A 25383-nucleotide genomic window follows, 5' to 3' on the forward strand; every position below is an offset into this window, starting at 1 on the left:
AGCGGGGCCGGCGCCGGCGGAGGTCTTCGGGCTGCTCCCTGATGGTGTGTGGCGGCTGCCGGCCCCAGGCGCTTTCCTCTCAGGCTCAGCATGGCAACGGCGGCGGCGGGGGGAGCCGGCCAGGAGAAGCAGATCGCTCCGACTCTGCTCAGTTTCTTCATCTATAACCCCAAGCTGGGGCCCAAAGAGGGAGAGGTACCGGAGCGGGGCGTCGCGTCTCGGGGCGATGGGAAGAGGAGAGCACCCTCTCGGTCCGGTTCTGTCCCTGGTTCGGTTGCCGCAGCGGGCCCCGGGGTGGCTGTCTTGGCCTTGCTGCCCCTCCTTCCTCATGCCTGGGCCGCAGCATGTGCCCGCGGGATTAACTCTCCCGCCAGCGGAGCATCCCGCACAAAGGCGGCTCGGCAAGGAGCGCTGCTTGTTCAGGGCTGCGGGACCCGCGGGATTAACTCTCCCGCCAGCGGAGCATCCCGCACAAAGGCGGCTCGGCAAGGAGCGCTGCTTGTTCGGGGCTGTGGGACCCGCGGGATTAACTGTGGCAGCATCCCGCACAAAGGCGGCTCGGCAAGGAGCGGTGCTTGTTCAGGGCTGTGTGACCCTGCCCGTGGCCACCTGGGCAGCACCTGAGGCTTGTGTATCGGCTGCCTTCAGCGGGGCCAGGGCCAGGTGCCACCTACAACTAGATCTGTCTCTGCTGCAGAGTAAAAAGGAGCAGTAACCGAGGGTGTTCCCAGCAGTAACATGTGAAGTGCTGCAGATGGAGGCAGTAACTGTGTTTTACTGGTGCCTTAACTTCTAGAAATAGCTTACCCAGGTAGCTACAACATGGCAGACAGGTTAGCACCGGTTTGGTTTCGTTCAGGTTATGGCTGGCGTTTTCTTGCCGTTCTGGACTTTAATAAGTAGGTTCCAGAAGCTGTGGGCTATGTTTAGATAGCAGTTGGATGTGTGCTTCATATGCTAACCTTTACTTTCAGCGGCTTTTGAGCAGGGCGGTGTACTTACATCCCCACTAACGACCAGAGTGATGAGGCTGAGTGCAGCCTCAACAAGTCCGTGGGTGACTGCAGGCCAAGGGAGGCTGTTGATGTGCCGGAGGGTAGCGCTGCTGCTCTGAGGGACCCACAGTGAGCTGGGGAAATGGGCAAGCCAAAACCTGCTGAGCCTTGACGAAGGCAAATGCCAAGGCCTGTGTGTGGGATGAAATAATGCCATGCACCATGGCAGATCAGGGGCTGGCTGATTAGAAAGCAGTTTTGCAGAACAGGACCGGGAAGTCCTGGTGAACAACAGGTTGTATGTGAATCAGCAGTGTACCCTTGTGGCAGTGAGAACTACCAGCGTGCCAGGCTGTGCCAGGGACTGTGCATTAGTGGGTCAAAGTGAAGTGATTGCTTTCCCTCTCTTCAACGCTTGTGGGACTGCTGGTGGCACTGCTTTCCTCTGAGGCTTCCCAGAGCAGGACAAACACTGACAAGACTGCAGCAAGCCCAGTGGAGAGCGCTTTGAGTTGATCAGGGGATTGGATTTTGTGATATATCAGGAAAGCATTAGCTAACTGGATTTGTGTGGCCTTAAGAAGAGGTGATGTGGAAGGGGGTGCGACGGCTGCCTTAGCTGTTTAAGGGCTACCTACAGAGGATGGAGTTAGGCTCCTGAAGTGAAAAGATGAGAGGTGACGGAAGGAGTTTGGGCAAGGGAAGTGGTGGTGAGATAGAAGAAGGTTTTGTCATGGCGAAGTGGCCAAGCAGCAGAGGAAAGCCCAGAAAGGCTGTGGAATCTCTGTCTTCAAAGATACTCAGAACTTGACTGGACAGTGCCTTGAGCAATCTGGTCTAGCTTTGAGGCTAGCCATGCTTTGGTCTGGCTTTGAATGAGCTGTGAAGTGACTAGAGCTTCCAGTAGTCTTCAATTTGTAAAGCATTTTGAGATACCTTGGAATGACTGCCTGCATAACTGTGCCCTTTATCCATTATTAGAGAAGTCCACTTAGGTGCAAGATAAAATTCTGCCTCAGCAATGAGGGGATTCAAATTTCAAACAAACCAGGATTCCAGTATTCTTCCACTCCTGAGTCTATTAAATGCATTTGCTTCAACTCTTTTTTTTCCCAAATTTTAGGAAGAAAAGAAGATTCTCTTCTATCACCCAAATGAAGTAGAAAAGAATGAAAAAATTAGAAATGTGGGACTGTGTGAAGCTATCATACAATTCACAAGGTATGGACTCTGATTGCATGGCTGAGTGTATTAGCACAAGCACCCCACCTCTGGAGTACTGTGTGCAGTTCTGGAGCCCCCAGCACAAGAAGGACATGGAACTGCTAGACTGAGTCCAGAGGAGGGCCATGAAGATGCACAGAGGGCTGCAGCAGCTCTGCTATGAGAACAGACTGAGAGAGTTGGGGCTCTGCAGCCTGGAGAAGAGAAAGCTTTGAGGAGGCCTTATAATGACCTTCCAGTATCTGAAGGGGACCTACAGGAAGGCTGCGGAGGAACTATTGACAAAGTCATATAATGACAGGACAAGGAGTAATGAGTTTAAACTGGAAGAAGAGAGATTCAAACTAGACGTTAAGAAAGGGTTCTTTATAGTGAGGATGGTGAGACACTGGCACAGGTTGCCCAGGGAGGTTGTGGAGCCCAGAATCACCCAAGGTCTTTGATCACATTGGGTGATTCTGTGCTCCACAACCTCCCTGGAGGTGTTCAAGGCCAAGTTGGATGAGTCCTTGAGCGACCTGTTCTAGTGGGAGGTGTCCCTGCCTATGGCAGGGGGTTGGAATCAGATGATTCTTGAGGTCCCTTCCAACCTAAAGCATTCTTTGATTCTATGATTTTAAATTTGTCATCCATATGTTTTCATTTTGGGTGTCTGGATGTCTGTATCTACATAAATGCTTTCTTTCCAGGACCTTTAGCCCAACAAAACCTGCAAAGTCCCTCCATACACAAAAGAACAGACAATTTTTCCACGAGCCTGAAGAAAACTTCTGGATGGTCATGGTACTTATGCATGTGATATCCATATTGCTGAAGCATCCTATTGCACTGTTCTCAATGCATTCTGCATTGTCTAATAGCAGCCCCTTCCACTTGCTAGGTTGTACGGAATCCCATCATAGAAAAACACAAAGATGGAAAGCCAGTCTATGAATATCAGGAAGAAGAATTACTGGTAAGGCAGTGTTTTGGGAGCTTGGCCTAGATTGTATTTTAAGAGTACCTCCAAAAATATCTTGGTTTGATTAGTGCTATACTAAAATGATTCTTTAATATATATCCCTACATTGGAGAAGGAGGAAAGTACTTTTCAATCAAATTTAAAGAGCAAGAGAATTATCCAGATAGCATTTCAAACTCACCCAGTCAAGATCACAGCTGTGAGACTTTTAGCTTGGAGTAGGTGAATATTTCTTAGGCTCTGATAAAGTTCTGCCAAGACTTTAAATGACTTAAACCTAACGAAAATAAATATCTGTTATTACTTTGTTAAGATTGCTAGCAATCTGCACTAATCATCTGGAAAATCAGACAGCTCATAACTCACATGGTTATCTTGTCCAAACTGCAGTCTGATTAGGTCAGTTTAACTGTGTACAGGTAGGGTATTTGACAGGGTGGGATAGTATATAAAATGCTAATGGCTTATGCTGCCTCTGCTCCTCATAATGTTGTAAGAAAAGGATTGGTGTTGCAGGCACTCTATTTGCTGGACAAACAATGAAAGAGTCTTATTTTCATCACTCCTAGGTTAAGATCCTAGCCCAATAAAAGCCTGTTAAGGTGTCCGACTTCTTTTAGCCTTTGACTTGACTTGAAAGAAAACTAGTAGGAAAGAAGTTCATTGTCACTCACCAGTGGCCTTAGGGAAGTAACTGGTATCTTAAGTACAAAGAGATGTCTAGATGCTGACTGAAAATGCTGTTTTAACTTTTCAGAGATCAATTTCTTTAATCTGTGTTTTTGCTGGCTGTTTGGAAACATGTGTGACTTGGTTGAAATACTGGGAATTCTGCCTCTGCAGATACTGATGTCCTGCTTTTTTTTCTGCAGGACAAGGTTTACAGTTCGGTCCTACAGCAGTGCTACAGCATGTACAAGGTAGAGTTAATATTAGAGGCTCCTTCTCTGAGCAGAAGTACCTCTTGGTACCATTTGGATGTGTAAGCTCATTGCTGCTTTGACATTCTTGTCTCATTGCTATTGTCTGCTCCCTTCCTGAAGCTGTAATAGTGTTGACTGAAGAGAAAAAGAAAGGTTTTGCAGTTACTTGTGCTGGTAACAACAAGAGCTTTCTAGTTTTGTGAAGTCCAGGTTTCCTTTTTCATGGCTAATTACGTTACTACAGGCTTGATTTTCATGGTGTGAGCTATTATCTGGTGGAGAAACAGTACTGGATAAAGGCTGTCAACCTGCCTTTTCCAAAACAAGAGCATGTTTCCTTTTCCAGTTCTGCCTTTGCTGCTTCATACACCTGGACTCTGCAAATCTAAGAGACTTTTTTGACAAAGAAGGGGCACATCTGGATTTATGTGGAGTGCCAGTACTGAGAAACAGGAGCTGGCTTGTACTTCAGCTGTAGTCATGGCTGAGTTGTGGGAAATGACTGTAAATCATAGAATCATTATAGTTGGAAAAGACTTTTGAAACCAACCATTATCTGACTCTACCAAATCATTACCTGACTGGTTTTATTTTTCCCTTTAACTATTAGCTTTTCAATGGCACATTCCTGAGAGCCATGGATGATGGAGGTGTGAAAGTTCTAAAGGAGAGACTAGAGAAATTCTTCCATCGGGTAAGACCTTCTTTTTCAGGCACACACAGTGTGATTCTGTGTTGGAAACAGAAAGCAAGAACCTTCTCTAAGTGGCTGCTGTGTGATTCTAAATAATAGGCAGTGGGAAAGGTATAGTGGCAACCAAGTCTGGGTACTTGTTTTTCTGAAATGCTTCCTGCTTCTTACTAACCTCATAGATTCTTTAAGTGGAGTTCATAGTATCATAGTATCATCAGGGTTGGAAGAGACCTCACAGATCATCGAGTCCAACCCTTTACCACAGAGCCCAAGGCTAGACCATGGGCTGTTGAGTTGAACCACAACAGGAACAGCTTAGCTGCTGGATATATTGTCCCCAGTGGGATCATGTTCATTCTCTGGAAATTCTGTTTTAATGTGTGAATTGGTTAGCATGAAAAGAATCCCTGCAGTCCTGTTTGAATAGCTCCTGAAGAATCATTCAGGTTGGGAGGAATTTGGAGAGGCCATTCAGTTCAACCCCCTGCTTCGAGTAGGGCAACACCAAAATCAAACTGGGCTGCAAAAGGCTTTGACTTGTTGAGTCTGGAAAACATCCAGGGATGGAGAATCCACAAGCTGTCTACACAGACTGAAAGTCACATAGCACTGTGAAGTAATCTCATTTTTCTTTCTCCACCCACTCTGCCCTTTCCACCACCCATATGGAATTAGTAATCCTGCCCGATAAGGTTGGCACCCCCAGTTCTCTTGGGAATGCTGTCAGCAGTTAATTCTCCTGTGGTAAAGACTTTGCTATTGATATCTTTGCTCCTGGTGGAGTGTAGACACTGTATACTGATGCTTAAAGTTGTACTCTGGTGGGTTCTTAAAAGAACACAATGTTGTGACTGCAGAGCACAGTACAGTGTGGTTTGATTGTAGGACAGCTTTTGCTTGTGGGTTTGGGCAGGATTTTTGCTTGGTGTTATAAGGCTGTCATAGACTCTGGAGTGGACACTGCTGACCTAAGGAGTACTTTTTGGGCTAGCTGGATGTACATTTCTGTCTAAAAACAGAGCAAAAAGAGAAGTAATAGATTTTTATCTGTAAGATCACTGTTTTTCTTAGAAGTTCCTACTGAAGTGAAAATAGTAGGAGATCCCAGGAAAAGTTGTTCAGTTATAGCTCTGCTGAATAAGTTGGCTACATGTTACTGACAGGCTTAAACCACAGTGGAACTCTGAAAGGAAATGAGTGTTAGATTGTAAACTGTGACAGAGGTACATCACACTACTTAATAATCTGTATTTACTTGGGGTTTTGGTGGTGTGAAATGACTGTAGAGGGAGCCACTGCATAGCTCATCTTTCAGAGCAGAGTATTTGAAATCTCTTGGTAAGAGCAAAGAGAGTACTGGAAACTATCTTGTCCTTTGCACACTGAAGGCTAATGGATTCATCTGGTAGCATTTAATTTCAGGAGTAACTCCAAGGAAATATTAGTAAGATAGGCTGTGCCTGTTCTTAAGTAATTAATAGGCTTAAATACTGTTGTCATGGTGACACTCAGAATCACATTCACACATAGACTCATGGAATGGTTTGGGTTTGAGGGGACCTTTAAAGGTCACACAGTGCCCCCTTTCCTGCAGTAAGCAGTGAAATCTTCAACTGTTTCAGGCTGCTCAGAGCCCCATCCAACTTGACTTTGAATGTTTCCAGGCATGGAGCATCTCTCATCTCTCTGGGCAACCTATGCCAGTGTATCACCACCCTCATCATAAAAGATTTCTTCCTTTTATCTGGTCTGGATCTACTCTTAATTTAAAACCACCACCTCTTGTGTTACTATAGGCTCTACTGAAAAGTCTTATCTCCATATGAAGGAGAACTGGGAGGTCTAGGCTGGATGTTAGGAGGAAGTTGTTGGCAGAGAGAGTGATTGGCATTGGAATGGGCTGCCCAGGGAGGTGGTGGAGTCACCGTGCCTGGAGGTGTTCAAGAAAACCCTGGCTGGGGCACTTAGTGCCATGGTTTGAGTGATTGGCCAGGGCTGGGTGCTAGGTTGGACTGGCTGAGCTTGGAGGTCTCTCCCAACCTGGTTGATTCTATGATTCTATTGTTTTGTCTGGGTTTTTTTAGGGGAGGTTGATATTGTTATTCTGAATTAGCAGGGATTAGACTCAAATCTGTAACTTAAATGTACACATTGGAAGTTTTCTGCCTTCTAAAAATCGACTGTCATTATTCTCCAGTACTTGCAGACACTGCATTTACAGTCTTGTGATCTGCTGGATGTGTTCTGTGGAATCAGCTTCTTTCCACTGGATAAAATGACTTACTTGAAAATTCAGTCATTTATTAATAGGATGGAAGAAAGCCTGAACATAGTCAAGTATACTGCATTTCTCTACAATGACCAGCTGATTTGGTAGGTACTAAAATCATTCTTTTGTGTGTCTTCAATTAGTCAGCCTATAAATGTCATAATAATAAAGCTTCTGACTCAGTGAAAGAGTTACATGAAAAGGAGAAAACTAAATGGTAGGATGACTGATGCATAAGAAAGGTATGGATCTTCAGCTTTAAAAGTCTCTCATCTGTACCAAGTGATTGCTTTGAAGTTGGCCTGAGGAGTTGCTAGAGAAGTGTCTTTAACGTTTCCTTCAGAAGAGACTCTGTGCACATACACAAGTTCCTCTTGCAGGACTTTTAGCATAGAAGGTTACTTAAAGAATTACTCTTTATATAGTTGTGAAGCAGCAAGTTGCACTGCTTCTGAAGAGTTTTGCTTTTAAAATGGACTTAGGTACAGCAGAATTCATCTTTGGTTATTGAAATGTTGTTCTTAATGGTTTATAGATGTTTTAGATGTGTTTTGTATTTACCAAATAAACATTTTGTTAGAAATGAGTGTTCTGGGATTTAATCTGCTGAGGCACTGAGATGTTGCTACCCTGCTTTGGCACAAGCTTTGCCTCAGTTTCAGTTAGCAGAAAATGGCAGCGCAAACATCCTTTGTGTTTCATTTCCTCCCTGATCTTGTAGGAGTGGACTGGAACAAGACGACATGAGAATTCTGTACAAGTATCTCACAACATCTCTGTTTCCAAGGCACATGGAGCCTGAGGTATGATAAGTAGGATTTGTTCTGGGTTGTTTAGTTCTGCCTTTTATTTGGGTTGGTTTCTCTCCTTTCATTTTCTGTTTATCTGGTACCACTTGGGGCTAAAATACCAAAGAGGAGGGGAGAGATAATCCCTCCTTAAATTTTAGTTTAGGAATTGAGAGGTGTGTTGTTTTCACAGCAGTCAGTAGTATTTGCTCCTTAACTTGGATATGGGGAGGTGGTAGGGAGTGTACTGAATGCTGATACCTGCTGACTGCTCAGTACTGCAAATTAATCCCTTCAGCTTGTTGGCTAAATGCAGCATGAAACGCCCTAAGACCACATGGACTTAGTTATCCTTTCTCCATTAAAAAGCTCCATAAACTGAAACTTTAGAATCAGTAAATGCAAAATGAAATTCCCTCTCTTACCAAGCATCTTCTATGCTTTAGTTTTACTTGCTTCATGTTACACAGAGTAGAGTATCTATCTTCAGGATATCTTCTGCAAATGGTTTGCTTTGAACTTGGTGTAGACAGTCCACAGAACGTAACAGAAGAATACCTCTAAGCTGCTTTTTCTTAAGTGTGTTCTTTTTCACTTCAGTTAGCAGGAAGAGATTCTCCAATACGTGCTGAAATGCCAGGAAATCTACAACACTATGGAAGGTAGCTCTTGTTTACTGTCATGTGCTGCTACTTCCTCCCTCAAGGACACAAGTTGGGAAGGAGGAGTACATGTTTTTGAGTATATATTCCACACACAGCTCGTTCCAGAGGGTCACATGGTAGTAAGTGCCAATATGAAACTTAACCTTTGGAGGGAAATGAGAGAAAAGGCTTCATTAATGTTACTGCAGATTTCTTATTCTTCTCCACTGGTCTTAATGCTCTGCATCAAAACGTGTGGCACTGCTTTGGTCACTTTCCAGTCAGGCACTTCAAACAAAGGTGCAGATTTAATCTGAGGATGTATCTTTCTTTTTTTTTTCTCCCTTTTAAGATTAGCATGTCAGAGTGGGGAATTGAGCCAGCAATGTGCTTTTGTGGCCAGGAGGGCCAGTGCCATTCTGGAATGTATTAATAGGGATGTGGCTAGTAGGTCAAGAGAGCTTCTCCTGCCTCTCTACTCTGCCCTGGTGAGGCTGCATCTGGAGTGCTGTGTCAAGCTCTGGGCCCTCCAGTTCAAGAACACAGAACTGCTTGAGAGAGTCCAGTGCAGAGCCACAAAGATGAAGGGAATGGAACATCTTTCTTATGAGGAGAGCCTGAGGGAGCTGGGGTGTGCTGCTTGGAGGAGACTGAGAGGTGACCTCATCAATGTGTATAATATGTGCAGGGTGAGTGCCAGGAGGCTGGAGCCAGTCTCTGCTGGGTGACGCCAGGACAAGGGGCAATGGGTGGAAGCTGAGGCATAGGAAATTCCATAGAAACATGAGGAGGAATTTTTTCCCTGTGAGGGTGACAGAACCCTGGAACAGGCTGCCCAGGGGCATTGTGGAGTCTCCTCTCCGGAGGTATTCAAAACCCACCTGGACACATTCCTGTGTGATCTGGTATGTGGGAGATCCTGCTCTGGAAGGGCAGTTGGACTGGATGAGCTTTCAGGGTCCCTTCCAGCCCTTGACATTCTGTGATTCTGTACCTAAGCAGCTGTGCAGCACTATTTTGGGTAATTGTGGGTTTGAACATTTTTCTTCTATTGTGAAAATTCCTCCTTTTTGATTTATTGTGTTCTTTTGGGATCAAGGCACTGGCACATACTCCCCACTGCCTTAAGTTTAAGGTGCTTCTAACATCACTGTTCCGCATAAAGCCAATTAGTTTGCTTTCTAACAGAGCCAATTAGTTTGCTTTCTAACAGTACATTCTAAGTGCCTTCCCAATAGAAACACAAAAGGGAAACGTTTGTAAAGATAGAAACAGCTTCAGCATGGAGTTGTTTTGTTCCTTTCATTTGTGCAGTTTATTTAGTATCATTCTGGCTTTCTGATGCTGCTTCTGTAACTCTTTGGGGCACCAATGCAAATACTGTTTGGAAAACGTTAAGTGTTGAGATAATACATTACAGGCTCTGTGCCTATCAGCATAGCTGAGAACTCATCGTATTGAAACAGAGTCATACCTGCAAGTAATTGCTAGTTTCAAGAACACCTGTTAAATAGGAAGAACCTAAGTAGAATAATTCCTTGCCTCTGACCTGTTGAATTGTTTTCTAGGTTTCTTACTGGACCTTTAAATCTTAATGATCCAGAAGCAAAATGTCGTTTCCCTAAAATATTCGTTAACACTGATGACACTTACGAGGAGCTTCACTTAATTGTTTATAAGGTATTACACTTTGCTTTGCAATCATTCCCCGGGGTTAGGAATCTATGTGCAGTGAAGACAGTGATGTGAAGTACTTAGGAACTGTATAGAAAGATGCATTGATATGCCCAGGTAAGCAAAGAGACAGAAAACTCGTTGGTGTTTCTAGTGAATCCGCTTTTGCCCTCTCCTGTCCCCTCCCCAAAACTAAGAGTTGCTTTATTTAAACAAGATGCCAGCCTTAGTTACTTTAAGTGGTCTCACACCTGGCTTTACGTAGCACTAAATAAAACAAACCCTTTTTTTAAAACGAAATGCAAGCTGCATTTCCACTAAATTTTACCCTCCTCCTCCAACTTCAAAACTTTTAACTGGGCTGAATTTTATAATCACAACTCTCTTGTGCTGTGCAAGATTACAGAGAGATTATCCAACAAAAGTATTGCCTCTAAAGTAGTTGGCTTTTTTTTCCTTAATTTAACTGATTTGTCTGTGTGTAGCCTCACTGAAGTATTGACATTTACTTGGGGTAGTTGAGGTAACCTGTTGTAAATGGTTTTATTTTGCTTTAACTTTTTTGTTCCAGGCCATGAGTGCAGCTGTCTGCTTTATGATTGATGGTAAGTACCTGTGAGCATCGCTTACTTGGCAAGACATAGCACAAAATGCTATTTCACATGCAACTTGTTTTGCTTGTGAAGAATATGTTGTTACTTGAGTCTTCTTGAATGCTTTTATCAGTCTTTTGTTCCAATGCTCTAAGTAACTGCACTTACACTTGAACCTTTTCTTCTTGAATGCTTTTATCAGTCTTTTGTTCCAATGCTCTAAGTAACTGCACTTACACAGCAAAATGACTACATACTGCTTCAGTTAGCCAGGCACTTCCAAATTTGTCCCTGAGGTTATAATGGAACAGTTTGTCCCAGGACTTTCACTGATGTTTAGAGAAAGTGGGTTCAGAAATACAATCATCAGCTATGGACAGAGAATCTCATCTCTCCCTTTTCTTTACCCACCACCTAGCTTCGATTCCACCCACCCTGGAGTTTTGCCGTAAACTGGACAGCATTGTTGGGCCTCAACTCACCGTCTTAGCATCAGACATATGTGAACAGTACAATATCAACAAGAGAATATCAGGGTTTGTACCACTTTTCTGTTCCTGTTGTAGTCCCTCCATAGTTGACTATAAATTAGGTTTAATGAACTGCTTAAATAATGGTAACCTGAGGCCGAATGCTCAGAGTATTGAGCTATCTGTGTACTTAAATGATGTTTATCAACCTTTCTGCATCTTAAGCGTTTGTAAAGTACCTGTTCTTGCTTAATTAAGTCTTCCTGAAGTAACAACATTGATGCTATTAATTTAGGAATGAATGTTCATTGTGTGTCTGAAACCTTTTTCCTGTACATGCATAACTGTTGCCTCCTCAGCTCCCAGCTGTCAGAGGATTATTCAGATAAGAGAGGTAGAACTTTAGGTTTTGCTTCTTTCATATATGAACTGAAACTAGCTGATCCATGGAGGTCATGAGTTCTGCAGATTGCTGTGCTTGCAGAAATATACACAGGACAGCTGAAGTGGTGGTAGTCTTCTGTCACTGTCCCTCATGTTGAAGTAGAGAAGTATCAGTTCCTGCAAGATCTTCCATTTATACTTGCTGCCTTTTCTTGAGGAAAACAGAATCTCAGCTCTTGGGCTAGTAGGACATTTGAGTTTGGTTGGTCGGGTTTGGGTTTTGTTTGGGTTTCTCTTTTTTGTTGTGTTGGATTTCTTTTGTTGTGTTGTTTTAACCAAGAATGCTCCTGTCTTGGTATCCACATCCATCTTTATGCTAATTTCCTTTGGCACCTGCTTTCCCAGGCTGCTGCTTTGTATAATGTTGAAAGAGCTGCATTTTTCACTTCAGGTGGATGCTGACACCACTAGCTCCAAGTGTTGTCTGAGACCCAAGTATTTAAAGCTTGGGCTGAGTATATGCAACACTTAACTCTGTTGTAAGTCCAAAAGGAAGATGAAGGTCTAGATACTAGAACAATTTTTAGCAGCCTGAATGGAGGTTTTAGTGAGTGGATTATTTGATTACAAAAGTTGAGTACTCCTTTTTTCTAGAATTACTGTTTCTTGAAGCATTGGAGTGTGTGGTAGGTGAGGGGGGGAAAAAAAGCTGTCCTCTTATTTTGATGCTTTGCAGGACTAAGATAAATATTTGAGGGGCAAAAATGGACAGTCAAGTGAAGAGGGATGTTAATGCTTCAGATGTAATTCCCAAAGAACCACAGCTGACTATCCATACAATTGTATTTACTTTTAGATAGATGTGTTAGTTGGGGAAGCAGGAAGAGCACTGGATATGAGATAAGAGGAATTAAAGTGAAGACAGGAGTGCGACTGAATTCGTTCAGTGGTAGTGTGCCAGATCAGCAAAACTGCAGGGTACAGAAGAGGATGTGCTTGAAAATGTGCCAATCCACTAAATCATTAAACTTGGGCTTTTCAAATGTCACCTGGGACTGGCTGTGGCAGCTTTAACTCTTTTTAAAGTTTAATGCCATGGTGTCTCAAAAACATGATACAGTTTCTTGACACTAATGCATCTGGGTGACAGAGAGGAAGGAGGGTATCTGGTTGTTTGCTAAGGTGAGTGGTGTCATCACAGTATCTCCCTGATTCTAAATAATAGATAGCCTCAAGTACCAATTGCTGTAGCCAGTTTTTGCCAGTCTGAATTTGCTGTGACTTCTACCAAAACCACAGCTCTAAGTGACAGATTTTGTATCTATAAAAGAGAGAAGGGAGGAAGAATTCCAAGGCAGGAGTTTGAAAGTAGTCTCTTTGGCTCACACAAGTGATGTGTCTTACAGTCTTAACTGCTTGAATCAAGGATTTCTTTCTCTTGATTGTAACTAATAACAAAGACCTGAGTGGAAGATTGCTTACTAATCAAACTCAAGACCTGGCATCAGATTAGTGTGGCATAGGGGAACACAGCAAGGAAACAAAATCACAACAGAGAGAAAACAGCTCCTTAGAAAAATGCAAACACACTGCTACTGGGAAGTGGGACAAAGCCTTTAGATTCCCTATGTATATTTACTAGCAGCCTGAGCAGCAGAGGGGGAAAAACTGGTTGGGTTTGCAGGCTTGCCTTTTGTTTAAAAGAAAGAAGCCCCACAAACCAAAGCCACAGAAACCATGTTAAAATCAAGTTTGATCATGCTGCAAGTCTTAACATACTTGAGTCTCTTCAATAACTTCAGGATGGCTGAGCAAGCTTTGTGCTGGCTTGTTGCTGTTCTTTGTGAAGCCTGTGCCTATAGAACATGTCCGTGTTCACAGGCTGTTTGTTTGTTTGTTTGTTTAACAATCTTCTTAGGGCTGAGAAGGAGCCTCAGTTTAAGTTTATCTATTTCAATCACATGAACCTGGCAGAGAAAAGTACCATTCACATGAGGAAAACACCCAGTGTATCACTTGCATCTGTTCACCCTGACCTCATGAAGATTCTCGGTGACATCAACAGTGACTTCTCCAGGTAATGCTTAACTATTAAACAGTCTGGAACTCCTCCTGTCAACTAGATTGATTTTTTTTTAATTTAAACTTCTAAATGAGTGACTCTTTCCTGTCATTTTGTTCATGCTTGTGCCTATTCAGAGCTCTGTGAGGCAAGTGGTGTAACGTGGATCGTACTCGGTATTTTGGGGAAGTTTAGAAGCAGTATGTCTTTAAACAAAACTTCTGTTGTCCTTTTAAAAGATAATTTTAGGAAGGGCCAGGGCCTATATCAAAGGAAATACCTGATCTATTTGAAAATAGTTTCCGAGTAGCCATTGCAAACTAAAAGGGAAATGAAGCCTGGTGCTTTTGGACTTAAGTCTGTCTAATCCCTAGATAAGTAGTATAAAGGACAGGGAAACCTGCTTCTGGCTGTTTACAGCCTCCTCTTAAACAGCTGTCTGCTTGTAGGGATTAGACAACAGATGAAATGCAAACCCTGCAGTTACTGCAGTGCTGCTGACAGAGGAAGGTAACTGGCTTCTTTGCTGTGGGTGTTGTGCTCCAAGGTGGGAGACCCCCTCTGTCACTATAAAAACCAGTGAAGACCATGAAAATGCTGAAGGACTGTGGTGTTTATAGCTCTTAATTAGTGACTGGCAATTTCCCCATTCTGTTTAAGGGCACAGTTTTCATTTCTTTACCAATGAAATGAGACTGTTTCATCAGTGACAGCTTTATGTAATACAGAGAGCTGCTGGGCATGGTTTAGCTCTAGGTTCACTGCTGCCTGTGTGAATCACCGTACTCATCTCCAGCTTGCTTTATTTGGTCACTGTGTAGTAAATCATAACTGTGTGAAGCACATCTTTTGTGTAGAGGATATGTGTTTTCTTCAGAGCAATGCAGTGTTTGGTTGCTGGACACTTGAATGATTTACTCATCTGAGGATGTAATTGTCCTGAGCAGCCATTTATGAAGCTTTCATCTTGGATTGCTGAACTATACCTAAGTTAGTACTGCCACTCTTTGATGCTGCACAATTTATACTACTGAGCTGTCCTAATGATTAGATATTAAGTTGTTGAAAATTAAGTTGGCTGCCACCTTCTTTACTTTCTAAAACTTCTTTCAGAGTTGATGAAGATGAGGAAATTATTGTGAAGGCAATGAGTGATTACTGGGTAGTTGGGAAGAAGTCTGACCAGCGAGAACTCTATGTTATTTTGAACCAAAAAAATGCAAATCTGATTGAAGTTAATGGTAAGGATTGGTTTCTTTAATTACCTTTAAATACAGTGACTACTAAAATGTATGTTCCTGGAGAAGTAATAAAATCAATCTCACAAGAAATCTAGAGAGGGATTGATCGATGATAACGCCAGGTAAGGCTGCGTAAGGTTTTAGTCTGCCTTGTACCAGCTGTGAAAGAACAGCATAAATATTCAGAAGGTGTTCTCAATTATTAATCAGTCATTATTCCTCCTTCAAATAATAGAGGAGAGCTCAGTTTAGGAGTAATTAATGAAGTGTGTTATGGATGAGAGATGAACATATTTACATCTGAATTAGGTTTTCTTTGTCAGTGAGCCATGAGTATGTTACTTACACATAATGTCTACTCTGTTAATGATCCTCATTCCACTGTTGATTTGTTTTTAATGCTGTTTTGAGAACAATTCACTGTGCCTAAGAGTGCAAATTAACAAAGTCTGTTTAAAGGCTTATTTCATCTTTAAGAGAAGCAGCAGGTGGAGTCTCAAGTGCAGCAGTTAGGGCTCTCTGTTTGAATAGGAGGCAATCTGATTACTAGAATGATGGCAAAGAATTCGTACTTTTCCAAGAGCAAAGCCTAGCAAACCTGGATGAGGCATTCGGTGCCATGGTCTAGTTGACGGCATAGGGCTGCGTGCTAGGTTGGACTGGATGATCTGGGAGGTCTCTTCCAACCTGGTTGATTCTCTGATTCTATTCTACATTTTACAAAGATGAGGTGTATGACTCAGTGATTCCTAACTGTATTTCAGAATCAAACTTAACCTACAGTGAGTGTTTCTGTGCCTGATAAACTTAGGAAGTGTTGTCTGCTAAACAGCACAAAGCAAAAGTTGTGCTGATTGGAGTAATTGTAACAGATTAACCCTTCCTTCCCCTAAAAAGGGGCTACAATTTACTTCCCTGTCCCGAAGCTGAAGTGTTCTGCTGTGGCAGTGTAGAAGTTTGACAAGGTGAATGGCCCAGCAGCAAACTCAAACTATCATTGACACTCCAACCACTCAGAACACAAAGCATCTTTCACTGTGAAATGGCAGCAAAAGACTGAGTCAAGTCTGAAGACAGAATACCTTGAAATCTGTTTCTACATCAGAAACTCCTCAGGTTTTATCTGTTTGAATTTTCCCTTGATGATCTCCCAGGGTGGTTCTTGTGGAGGATCCTGTAAGATACCAGGCTCAATTTTGTTTTTTACTTTTTCTTTTACAGAAGAAGTGAAGAAACTTTGTGCAACACAGTTTAATAATATTTTCTTCTTGGATTGATCTGCAAAGGGCTGATTTATTGAAGATGTCAATGTCAGACAGTTGTTCAACATGAGAAGTTTTTAGTCATATTATTGACTGGAATAATGACAATAGTAAAGCAATACTTGCTTTGTAAGAATCAAAATTTCTACTAAAATCTGTAAACTCTGATCACAAAATTTTTAGATTTTAAAAATGTTTATGTGCAAACTAATTAAACCAGTCTGGATTCATCTGTACCATTCCATTCTGATACCGGTATGTGAATATTTTACTGCAAAATAAACCTAATAATTGTTACACTTTTAAGGGCATCCTTTTGTTTTCCTGTGTTCATTTGTGGTGTTGTGTGACTTTTCTGCTGATTTCTGCACATGAAGTGATTGGTCACAAAAGGCCCCTGAACAGAGAACGGGAAGTGATTGGTCACAAAAGGCCCCTGAACAGAGAATGGGAAGTGATTGGTCACAAGAGGCCCCTGAACAGAGAATGGGAAGTGATTGGTCACAAAAGGCCCCTGAACAGAGAACGGGAAGTGATTGGTCACAAAAGGCCCCTGAACAGAGAATGGGAAGTGATTGGTCACAAGAGGCCCCTGAACAGAGAACAGGAAGTGATTGGTCACAAAAGATCCCTGAACAGAGAACGTGAAGTGACTGGTCACAAAAGGCCCCTGAACAGAGAATGGGAAGTGATTGGTCACAAAAGGCCCCTGAACCAAGATCTTTCTAGATTAACCTCTTCTTGGGAGCTCCTACTTCAGCCTGATCTACATTCTTTGCCAAACTCTTACATACTTTTTTATATGCAGTGCTTCAGTCAAACTGTTTTCAGCAGAGCCTATTTGACACAGGATCAGGACAAGGTAGCACTTCTATCAACACAGAGGGAGTTTTTATCTACAAGTCAAGTAAGTACTGCAGTAGTTCTGTTCAAAGGGTTATACTTGTGTAAATGACATCATTCTCTTGCCCAGGACCCTTGCAAGAGCAGTTTCCCTCTGAAGCCAGCAAATCTTGTGCATAGTTTAATCATAACTTGCATTTTAAACCTTACTGCACGCATGGTTCTCCTGGTGTTTATTCTTACTCAAAGAGTACTTACTGAATTGAAGTTTCAGCAGTTCTCAGCAGAAGATTTATTTCTTCTTTTTCTTTTTGCCAGCAGGCACCTTGTTAGCAGCTGGGGCTGCTACACTGCGTGCCTCTTCCTTTGGAGGGGGTGTGACAGGCTTCTCCGCCTCCTTAAAACCTGCAGCCTTGGAGTCAGAGATGTTTTCCACTGCAGCTGCTTCTCGTCTTTTTGCCTCTTCTGCTTCTCTTTCAGCAATAAGTCTGAATGGAAAAAAATTACATTTATGTACTGCACGAGGGAGACAAATTTCTACTGGCTAAGCCACTGCTGCTAGAGTCACAGTGTAAGCAGTATAAACCATCAGAGAAGCAGAAAATCTGTCTAGGTGCCACTTCAACCTGTGAAGATGTGAAAAAGAAAACAACAAACCCAAAGAAACCCCAAAACCAACCACACACAAGCTAACATCTTAACTGTCTTCAGACAGAGCAGGGCTCAAGCACTAGGAAACAGAGTTAAAAGTTGTATGACCTGTATTTACTACTCCCAAGAGTACTAGAAGTCACGAGTCACATTATGTATGTTGCTCATTACACCTGGCAGAGCTGGTTTTCCCAGTGCCAGTATGCTATGCTACCTCATTAAAGCACACACATCTCCCACTAACAGAATGCTGGAAGAGAGTACTCCAAGGTAAGAGAGAACACTCACTTTGCCAGCTCCTCATCCTTGATCTTTCTCAGCTCAGCAGCTTCAGCATCCCGTATTCGATTCTCTTTTACTTTTTCCCTCAGCATTTTTTCATGCTGGTAGGCAGGAAATAATTTAGTTGTAAAAAATATCTGCACCTGACGCATCCTCAGACTAACCTCCTCCTCCTCTTGCTCAGTTCTGCCTTCTTTTTGTTCATCTGCAACAAGTAAATTGAACATATTTATTGAGCAGGGCATTTCTACTTCCAACCTGTTTTGGCCTGTGCTGTTTTCAAATCTGACATACTGCCACAGGGAAGTCTGGGTCTGCATGGTACAGGAGGTGGTAACTGTGAGCAATGCAGAACTGATGTGTGTGAACGGGGAAGGCTCTTTTGTGGGTCATCAGAGTGACCCATAGAATGGTTTAGGTTGGAAGGGACCTCAAAGCTGATGCAGTTCCAACAGTTCCAACCCTCCGCCATAGGCACGGATGCCTTCCACTAGAACAGGTCACTCAAGGCCTCATCCAACCTGGCCTTGAACACCTCCAGGGAGGGAGCAGCCACAACCTCTCCTGGGCAACCTCTTCCAGTGTCTCACCACCCTCACTGGAAAGAGCCCTTTCTTAACATCTAGTTTGAATCTCTCCTCTGTCAATTTAAACCCATTACCCCTTGTCCTGTCATTACAAGACCTTGTCAATAGTCCCTCCCCAGCTGTCCTGTAGGCCCACTTCAAATAGTGGAAGGCCACTCCAAGGTCTCTTGGAAGCCTTCTCTTCTCCAGGCTGCAGAGCCCCAGCTCTTGTAGCCTGTCCTCATAGCAGAGCTGCTGCAGGCCTCTGATCATTCCTTTTTAAAAGCTCTTCAAAAAAGTCTTTCTCACGACTACTGTTCATTTACTGCCCTCTTGTGACAAGCTGAAATCTGCATAGATAATTAGGAAAAAAGCCCTTGTAGCTCTTGTGACATTTTGTTAGGTACAGAAAGAGTGAATCTCCTCTAGCACCATTGCTTATAGATGGTTATGGTAACAACAGTACTCACCCAGTAAAAATTCTTCAAGAGGATGTCCTTTGTCTTCACAAGATCCCAATGGCTGGCAAGAAGATTTCAAGTCAGTTACTAACTGTCTGGACTTGTGTTCAAATGAAAAAAGTGCAGTCACACATTCACCTGAGTCATGCAAATTCCTGGCTCCAAAACGGTTTGCCATTATGCCTATTCAATACTACTGACATGTCAATAGTGTTTTCACACTTTCAACTATCAGTAAAAGCAGCCATAAAACTTCACCTTTGCTAACAGCCAGGGGAAGCAGGAAACACCTCTTTCAGAGCTACAGAAAGATAGAAGTAGGGAGAATGAAAGCCCTTGCTCTTACACATGCCCTTCCATTCTGACATGTTGCTCTAAATACTAAATTCATCTGCTCCTGAGGAGATGTACTTCAAACAACAGAAGAGTACCTGGTATGTATCTACAGTTATCCAGGGAAACCTGCAGATGCCTTAAAACTCCTTCACACTGATCTTACAATCTAAGTTAGCAACAAACAGAGAAAGCAGAAGGACCCAGTCAAATGCCAGAAGAGGACAGGGTTCCGTGTTCAGGAAACACAGGACATTTGCAAGCTCTGACTTCACCCTCTAAGTGAACATACAGTAATATTGAGCAGCTCTGCATCAGCTTTACCTGGGAGAGAAAATACTCTGAATTCAGAGACACGTTTGTGGTTTCCTCAGAGACACTCTTGGTTCTAAAGCTTTTCTGATTATCATGAGCTGCTTGCTCCTTAAGCATACCACTGGTAACGTACACTGATGCACAACCAAGAAGGGCTTCAACAAATTCAAGAAAAACCATCTGAAGTTAAAAACAACAACAACAAAAGCAGCTCTTAATTCATTTTTGCAAAATCCCTTTGTTAATAGATGTATGTACCCATGCAACAGAACTCAGAAACAACTGTGAAGCCTCACTGGCCTCATTTATCTAGTTAAACATCTCTTCTGAAGAGAAAGTGAACACAGCCAAAGCTCAAACAATTTAGGAGGTGACAGACTGTGTTATGCCTTAAGTCATACTGAAATAAAATAGTGCATAGGTTTTTGCTCTATCTATGAGAAATTTCTGTAACAAGTAACACACAACTTTTGCTGTTACCCCAAACTCTTAATTGCATACAACACTTCCAGAAACCTCAAGAATGGGTGTATAATATATCCCTTAGTAAAACTTGTACAGGGTGTTCAGTTTACCAGATACTCTTTAAAACAATACATTCAGTTATGTCACTTAAAATAGACTGCCACTGAGTAAGAGCCAATTCCTTAAGGCAGAAGGCTCTCTTGTAGCAGGTCAGCTGTCAGGTAGCACAAGAGTTCTCCAGTCACTACTCACTGAGGTAGCTGCACTTTACATATCACTAACCAGATCACTAGATTTTCAGGATCAGTAGGTTCACATCTTAAATATTGACCCATCTAAACACTTCCAATGCATGCCTTGGCAGCTGGAAGTGCTGTGATTCATTTCTGTGTAATCACTGCATGCACATAGTGTCAGGCAACTGCCCTGCAGACAGAACTACCACCAGCAGCAGTCTCCTAGAATGGTATTTCACCCTCGGGGTTACAGCACTCTTAAGGAGTTACCTGTATGGTCAGGCTTGCTGAGACATTTAAGGAGAAGGTAACAAGAGAAAGAGGGAAGTACCTGAGCTAAACTAGCGAACATGGGCAGAACAAATACAACAAAACCAGAAGCTCAGGTTTGTGTTCTTTCAATTCTTTTTTAACAAATGACATAATTCCCCTCCTGTTCCAGCAGGTAAGACATCATCTGCAGCATTTTTAAAAAGTCATTTCAACTGTTCCTCCAACAATGAACAATGAACATGTCTTTTTCCATACACACCTCTGACTCCAGGTTGGTGCTACTGCTATCATGTAGAGAGGGACCATCTCTGACAAGTATTTCCACAACTCTTGAGGCAGTTAGTTGTTTGCTGAGAAGTTTAAAATCCTGAGTGAGAGTAAATGTTGCATGTTAAAGTCACTTAAGGCATTCCCACAAGGCCCTGAGCCAACTCCCTTTCAAGCCTGTGTCAAGATTATCTAGTGGTTTCAAATGGTACTTCCATGGATGTAATGAATACCAGCATGAAATGCTGGCCTTACTGAAGTGAATGGCAACTCTTCTGAACTGCAAAACCAGGGAGAGCCCACTAATTAAAACAGAAACCACTGCTGCCTTATCTAGTATTTATATTAGGTCTTTTTAATGAAAGAAGTCATAGAATCATAGAATCAACCAGGTTAGAAGAGACCTCCAAGATCATCCAGTCCAACCTATCCCCCAGCCCTATCCAGTCAACTAGACCCTGGATTTAAACAGTGCCTCAGGCACATGAATGGGAATTGTTCCCTAGTTTCAGTGTAACCTTCATCTGTCCCTGAATTACTGAATTTTACTGTAAATTCTTATGTTCATTTTGCAGTATATTAAATTACAACACTGTTAAAATGGCTTACTGTGTCATTTAAAAACTTGCTAGCCTTTGAGTTCTACCAAGAAGATGTTTTTATATCATCATTTTACAAAGAGAAGGGGAGAAAAGCAGCCAGAAAAAAAGTATTTACATTCCCTTAAAGCACATCTGTCTAAGATTTGATTATTTGAAATGATCAAGTATGAAACCAGAATTCAATCCTGCAGAGCAATTTCTGTGGAACAACTCTCCCTTGAGTGTTTGTTGGACAGTCTGTACAGCTTGCACAATTAAGATGGCTCCTACCATGCAGAAGCCACAGGAAGTATTTTTAAATGCTCACATAAACTGAACAAATAAAGTGTCTCTAATCACAAAAGATCAAAACCAAGATTATTACATTCAACATCCAAAGGAAGTGCCTCATTTTCATGGTGGGTTCAAACGGAGATCTGGTACTTGGTCTACAAAAAGCTCTGTACATTTCCCAGCACTTGTCAAGGTAGCTCATGGCAAAAACTGCAGGTAGCTCTTCAGAAAAGAAGATACCTTTAAAAATTAATTGGGAAAAAACAATCATTACAATAGGCCTGTGACAGATGTGGCACTAATTGATTAATTTTGCACAGCACAGAAGAGATATCATTACTTACTTTGGGTATGACAGGCAGTGGGAAGAACATTCCTGGACATCATACTTGAGAAACACTTACTCAGACAAGGGCCTTTCTCTCTGCAGTTGAAAAAAAAACAATCTAACCACTCTTGTCTGGGGAGATTCAAATTGATTACACTGCAATAAATTTCACTACAAGGTTAACTTACTTGTGCTCTTCATGATAGATATGAAATGCTAGATGAACAAGGTGAGACAAAAATGTTCTGAACAGTAGAGTCTCATGTGGACAATGTATCTTCTCAGCTGGTCTTTTATCACCTAAAACATTTGGAAAAGTAAATCTCTATTGCTGTCATGTACATTAAAATGTTCATAGCCATACTGACTCCTCAGCCTTTCTTATCCTCTCCATCTTTATCTATCACAGTGGAACAACACTCCTGGAAAAACCAGACCAGACACAACACCCACTCCAGACAGGCAGGCTGAGAGAGAACCATCCACCTCTAACTGAATGCATTCATTCGGTATACAGAAATGACAGGGGAAGTGAAGCTGCAGTTAAATCATTCACATACTGGGGACATTGCAGTGCATCCCACTGCAGGTCTAAATAGAATTGATTGATGAACTGGCTCTACAGGAGAAAAAAAACCCAAACACACCACAAGCAAATCAAAGTGAGCACTGGGACAATTCTAGGCCCCAGTCACCAGTAATACAGACCGCTCAATATCCGATCCATTTCAGCAAGAGTTAGTTTGGAGTGATGAAAATGACAATCCTTCAGAAATCTCCAAAACTGGAGCTTAGTCATGAGGAACACGTTGTCAAGAGATTGATCACAGTCCAAGCTGCTGTAGAAGGTGTAAACTCTTCTCAGTTCTGAGATATGCCTCAACACAGCAAATTCTACCTACATAAGGCAGGATATGTCTTCAGCGTGGTCTCAGAGCAACTAAGGATCAGCTTGTACTGAGCCAGTAACTGGACAGAGCATAACCCTGGTTAAGCATTCATGGAAGCATTACTCAAATTAGCAATCATACTTATTATCTGAAGACTGATAAAAACAAACTAATCTCTGTGTAGTGGTTCTGGGCATCACAGACCACTCCCCACCCCCGGAAGATTTACGCAGACTAAACTCAGCCAGCTGGAAGTTAAAGAATGAAGCTTTACAGTCACAGCTTAACACAATTTACAAGCATACATACACAATGTATTACAAGTATTTATTACTATATACAGTTACTATATACAAGTTAAAAGTAATACAGAAATACAAGACCCCTCCCAGCAGTTGGAGTGCCCAGGAGGGGCTCCTAATCACCCTTCCACCTTCTATCCACCCCCTCCCTTATCTCAGAATCTGCCTTACGTGCAGAGTGATCTGGAAAGGTCAGCAAGAGGTGTTAGAAGCAGAATGAGAAAAAAGAGTTATTCAAATACCAATAAACAATAAATACAATAATACAGAACACACTGTGGGGTGAAATGGAAAATATCAAACAGTAGACTTACCTGTTTCAGTTCTTCATGTCTCTCTTCCCTTGGCAACAAAGCAAGCAGTGAGGTTATATCCAACTCAACAATTAATCTCAGAACTGAAGTATTTTCTGAGCCATTCATGACTGTGATATTTTCTATCATGCAAATAAAACACAATAAAATAAACTAAAAGTAAGTTAAAAAAATATATACATGCACACAGGGAGAATAGAGCATACATTATCCCTTCTTATCTTTCTGACTTCAAACTGAGAATAACAGAATCCTTTAGAGTGAAAAGCAGACATTTCATCATCAAGAACATAACAACTGAAGAGCAATTTTGTCAAATCCATCCTTCAGCAAAGAGGAAATGCAGATACTACATAGGTTATGAAACCTTCAAGCAAGTGTTCCAAAAGCATTACAAGATGCAGCATGGATGTGTCACTCAACACCAAGTGTCTCGCGCAGGAAGTAAGCATGGGAGCAGAAGTCATTCATTCCTAAAATAACTCCCACATTTATCCAAGTTTTTTGAAGGAATATGTCTGGCTCTTGACTAGATACAAACAGCTTCACATTATAGTAAAAAGGAACAACAAAATGTGACCTGAGTACAATTTGCCAAGCAGCTTACCACTGGCAAAATGACTTCCTGGGCAAATGGCACTCGGCTCTTTCGCATTCATTGCATCCAGTAGGAAAGGATACTCTGCTATATGATCATCTCTGAACTCTCCCTCATAAACATGACCATTCTGGAAGACAAACTTGCCCTGTGGACAGATTAATTTCATTAATTAAATTGGTTTCAATATAAACATAAATATCAGAAAAAAAAACCCTATTATTAATGCTCTTCAATCAAATTTCCTTTCAAGAATCTTTCCTAAAATGCAACACATGAGGTAAAATAAAGCAAAATATTTTTTCCTCTCTCTTTTATAAACCACTTTGTTATCTGTTAATTAAAGTACACTGCTGGGATGTCTATTTCTGAAAAGAATTTTGAGGAAAAAGCATTTCTTGCTCTCTGCATAGAAAGGCTTATTTGCAATCCTTAGTTTGCATATGTTGCACTCAGGTCTGATAATGTGAGGATGTCTGTGTGGGAATAGCCTGAAATCCCTTAGCTCAGAGTGTAAGAGTAGAATACTGACCAATCACTGCAAAAATCACATTTTCAGTGCACCTACTGCATGAACATTCCCATGGTACAATGTACTAGTTTATAAACACAACACATTTGCCACAGAATCCAATCTGTGGCCCAACAAAGTCTTTGGAAGGACTCCTTCTGCTTTCAGTAGACTCTGCCCTTTATGTTGGGATTCCACCCAAACATTTCTACAGCAATCTAGATGATGCACTTACAGAGAGCAAAGATGCACTTACAGAGAGCAGTCTCCTCTGCTGTTGTATGCAGTTCTGTCTTAGCACTCACCTTGCCATGCTTTTTATTACTGACCCATTCACCATCATACACTGCTCCATTGGCGTATATGAACTTCCCGTGGCCGTGCCGCTCCCCATTTACAAAATCACCCAGGTATTCATTCCTTAAAGGATACTGAGACACAGGCATTCTCCTCACAAGCCATCTGTGCGTGCCATAACCATGCTGAAAGAGAAACGTCTGTTTAAAAACAATTGTCTCCAGAGCTCCTATCATTGCTACAGGCCCAGGTGGCTAAGAAGGAAAACCACCTAGGCAACGTTAAGAGTCACTGTTGGCAAACTTCTCAGGTAAGAGCACCCAAGTGGTAGCTGCAGTACCTCAAACCACCTGGAGAACTGTTTTCTACAAAGGTGCACGGGAGAGCCACTC

The 25383-nt window shown here is 42.1% G+C and overlaps 2 protein-coding genes across 7 annotated transcripts in view; one reads left to right on the top strand and one right to left on the bottom strand.

Annotated features, from left to right (window-relative positions):
* On the top strand, positions 1-16495 carry CCZ1 (CCZ1 homolog, vacuolar protein trafficking and biogenesis associated). Its single transcript, XM_064153769.1, has 15 exons — positions 1-195; positions 2119-2216; positions 2909-3002; positions 3100-3174; positions 4053-4100; positions 4714-4797; positions 6995-7170; positions 7788-7869; positions 8455-8516; positions 10067-10178; positions 10744-10777; positions 11184-11301; positions 13538-13696; positions 14795-14922; positions 16144-16495. The coding sequence occupies exons 1-15, from the start codon at positions 91-93 to the stop codon at positions 16197-16199; spliced, it is 1431 nt and encodes a 476-aa protein (XP_064009839.1). The 5' UTR covers positions 1-90; the 3' UTR covers positions 16200-16495.
* Positions 7082-25383, bottom strand: part of LOC135180908 (radial spoke head 10 homolog B-like) — a 25183-nt gene continuing 6881 nt past the window's right edge. For 5 of the 6 annotated variants that reach the window (XM_064153762.1, XM_064153760.1, XM_064153761.1 and 2 more), the window contains 13 exons: positions 25000-25176; positions 24193-24331; positions 23586-23707; positions 22788-22977; positions 22268-22379; positions 22096-22175; positions 21843-21991; positions 20869-20976; positions 19645-19815; positions 18997-19048; positions 17967-18165; positions 17286-17515; positions 7082-8662 (listed from right to left, as the gene is read on the bottom strand). In XM_064153762.1, the coding sequence (XP_064009832.1) occupies positions 17320-17515; positions 17967-18165; positions 18997-19048; positions 19645-19815; positions 20869-20976; positions 21843-21991; positions 22096-22175; positions 22268-22379; positions 22788-22977; positions 23586-23707; positions 24193-24331; positions 25000-25176 (1695 nt within the window). In that variant the 3' untranslated portion in view covers positions 7082-8662; positions 17286-17319. The remainder of the gene's footprint in view (positions 8663-17285; positions 17516-17966; positions 18166-18996; positions 19049-19644; positions 19816-20868; positions 20977-21842; positions 21992-22095; positions 22176-22267; positions 22380-22787; positions 22978-23585; positions 23708-24192; positions 24332-24999; positions 25177-25383) is intronic. The other variant, XM_064153763.1, reaches the window with a different exon arrangement.

Source organism: Pogoniulus pusillus, chromosome 13, assembly GCF_015220805.1.
Source record: "Pogoniulus pusillus isolate bPogPus1 chromosome 13, bPogPus1.pri, whole genome shotgun sequence".
Lineage (NCBI taxonomy): Eukaryota > Metazoa > Chordata > Aves > Piciformes > Lybiidae > Pogoniulus > Pogoniulus pusillus.